General features: G+C 45.6%; 1 protein-coding gene across 1 annotated transcript; it reads left to right on the top strand.

The window, feature by feature from the left end:
* The first annotated feature begins 438 nt into the window (after positions 1 to 438).
* LOC140758533 (heavy metal-associated isoprenylated plant protein 7) lies at positions 439 to 2,473 on the top strand. Its single transcript, XM_073094736.1, has 5 exons — positions 439 to 641; positions 731 to 995; positions 1,105 to 1,316; positions 1,412 to 1,499; positions 1,848 to 2,473. The coding sequence occupies exons 1-5, from the start codon at positions 633 to 635 to the stop codon at positions 2,363 to 2,365; spliced, it is 1,092 nt and encodes a 363-aa protein (XP_072950837.1). The 5' UTR covers positions 439 to 632; the 3' UTR covers positions 2,366 to 2,473.
* The last annotated feature ends 244 nt before the right edge of the window (positions 2,474 to 2,717 follow it).

Raw genomic sequence — 2,717 nt, 5'->3', positions numbered from 1 at the left:
GGACTGACACGTGTGCAACTTGAGCCCTATACGTTTGTTCATGTAGGTGGGTGAGGTCACGTGGGAAGTGTACCCTCGTGTCTGATACGTCCAGGGATGCTGATTCAGATGGGCCCCGCTCCATTGATGGCTTACACCCTATAAATTAAATTCCAATATCAAGACCTTAATTATTAACCATATTTAGTACTAGGAAACTTTTTATTCTGCTCCTTATTTTATTGTCTTATTGATTTGTTCTATTTACATGTATGTGGAACCCCCAAATTTCTGATTTAAACCTTGTAATTTTGTTGTTTTTATCTTATTCTTGTGGAATTTATGTGTAGAAATTATTATTTTTAATATTGGAGGGTGTGAAATAGAAATTTCGTGTAATATTATATTTTTTTTCCTCTCTCTTCCGCTATACTGGGGGAGTTGATGGGGCGCTATTTGAGGTGCTTATGGCTGGCGAGATAACAGTACTTGCCACGCTTATCAAAGAACAACTCACTCACAATTCCACGTAAGGTGATCTCCACTCCTTCACCACAAGAGAGAGAGAGAGAGCGAGAGAGAGAGAGAGAGAGAGAGAGAGAGGAGAAACGCTAGCATCACTTCCATTTCAAGAACCCGAGCTTGGTTCCGCAATGGGAGAGGTGAAATCCGAAGCTTTTCCGCGGTTGGGTTTGTATCTTTGAAGGTTTTCTTTAGAAAAAGTTACGAGCTTTTTAGCAATATATGGCAGGAGGAGAAGAAACCAGAGGAGGGAAAGAAGGAGGCAGAGGAGAAGCCCAAGCCCAAGGAGGAGAAGAAGGAGGAGAAGCCAGCCGAGGAGGCCAAGAAGGAACCAGACGGCGAGAAGAAGGAAGGAGGCGGCGGAGGAGGAGGAGATGAGAAGGGAGAGGCGCCGCCGCCGCCTCCTCCCCCGCCGGAGGAGGTGGTGATGCGAGTCTACATGCATTGCGAGGGGTGCGCGAGGAAGGTGAAGCGAAGCTTGAAGGGATTTGAAGGTGGTGTGACTTGTTTTTATTTTTATTCCTATTAGGCCCTCTAAAGATCGGACCTTTCTTTAATGGCTTTGTTTGAAAATTGCGTTAAAAAAAATCGATCTTTTGACAGGGGTGGAGGAGGTGAAGACGGATTGCCGAACGCATAAGGTGGTGGTGAAGGGGAAGAAGGCGGCGGAGGATCCGATGAAGGTGGTGGAGAGAGTCCAGAAGAAGACGGGGAGGAAAGTTGAGTTGCTGAGCCCGATTCCGCCGCCGAAGCCGGAGAAGAAGGAGGAGGAGAAGAAGGAAGAAGAGAAGCCAAAGGTCGAGGAGAAGAAAGAGGTATATTCTAATTTTTCCTTTCCAGAGGTCCTAAAAGAAGAAAAAATTACTCCTCTTTCTCCATTATATGGATATATTCTTCTCTTTGTTTCCAGCCTCAGGTGATCTCAGTAGTGCTCAAGGTACACATGCATTGCGAGGCCTGTGCTCAAGAGATTAAGAAAAGGATTGTAAAGATGAAAGGTACCATTTTTGATTCAAAAAAGAAGCCCCTTTTTTATTAAAATTTTATATATATATAGATTTCTATGTAGACCCACTTCACAACTGCGGCGTTTTGTTTCAATGATCCATTCTTTTCTCCCTAATTGGTAATACTCCCATAACCTCTTCCCAAGAGATTAACAAAAGAATCCTAAAGTAGAAAAGAACTTTGATTTAAGAAGAAATAAATTATTTTTCCCTTATAACAATTTCAAACATTTTCCACTACTTTTCACTTCCGAGCTCCAAGATTTCGAGCAAGAACTCCAATCTGTTGCAATGGCGCGGCGTCGCATTGGTGTTAAAAGTCTCATCTTTTTTGAGCAGGAGTCCAAGCAGCGGAGCCAGATCTGAAGGCCTCGCAAGTCACCGTAAAGGGAGTGTTCGACCCACCAAAGCTAGTGGAGTACGTCTACAAGCGCACTGGGAAGCACGCGGTGGTGGTGAAGCAGGACCCGCCGGAGAAGAAGGCGGAGGAAGACGACAAGGCCAAGGGCGAAGGTGGCGACAAGGACGACAAGAAGGCGGCGGCCGGCGCCGGCGGAGGAGGAGACGGCGAGAAGCCCGAGGGGGAGAAGAAGGACGAGAAGAAGGAAGGCGGCGACGGAGGCGCCGGCGGCGGAGCAGGAGATGAGAAGGACAAAAAGGAGGGCGACGCAGCGGATGACGCCGGAGCCGCCGCTGCCGCCGCCAAGGTGGTGGAGTTGGTGAGAAACGAGTTGAGTTACTACCCGAGATACGGGGTGGGATACGGGACAGCGTACGGGGCGGGATACGGCGTGGGATACGCGTATCCCCCGCAGATCTTTAGCGACGAGAACCCCAACGCCTGCTCTGTTATGTAAAAAGTGAAAAGTGGAGGGAGTCAAGTGTTAAGTTACTGTTGCGGATGATATTATGTTAATATCCACCTTGGTAAAACTTATATTTATAAATAAGGACTATGCTTTTTGGATGGGTAACTAAATCAATCGCACCCCTCCTTTCTCTTCTCATCTTTTTTGTTTTTCCGGTCCTTTTGCAATTAAGCCCCTGGGTAAGATTATATGTATGGAGAGTTCTAGAAAAATGGATTTTGAATAAAGAAAACGAGTTGAATGCCATTCACCGTCTTATCTAAACATTCGAAATGATGTAGGAAAGTTATTATCATAATTACGGCAGTTGAATAATAATAATAATAAAATGATTATTTAT

The sequence above is a fragment of the Typha angustifolia genome, chromosome 3, assembly GCF_048772165.1.
Source record: "Typha angustifolia cultivar Huaian chromosome 3, ASM4877216v1, whole genome shotgun sequence".
Classification (NCBI taxonomy): domain Eukaryota; kingdom Viridiplantae; phylum Streptophyta; class Magnoliopsida; order Poales; family Typhaceae; genus Typha; species Typha angustifolia.
This window is presented reverse-complemented; position numbering and strand designations above follow the sequence as displayed.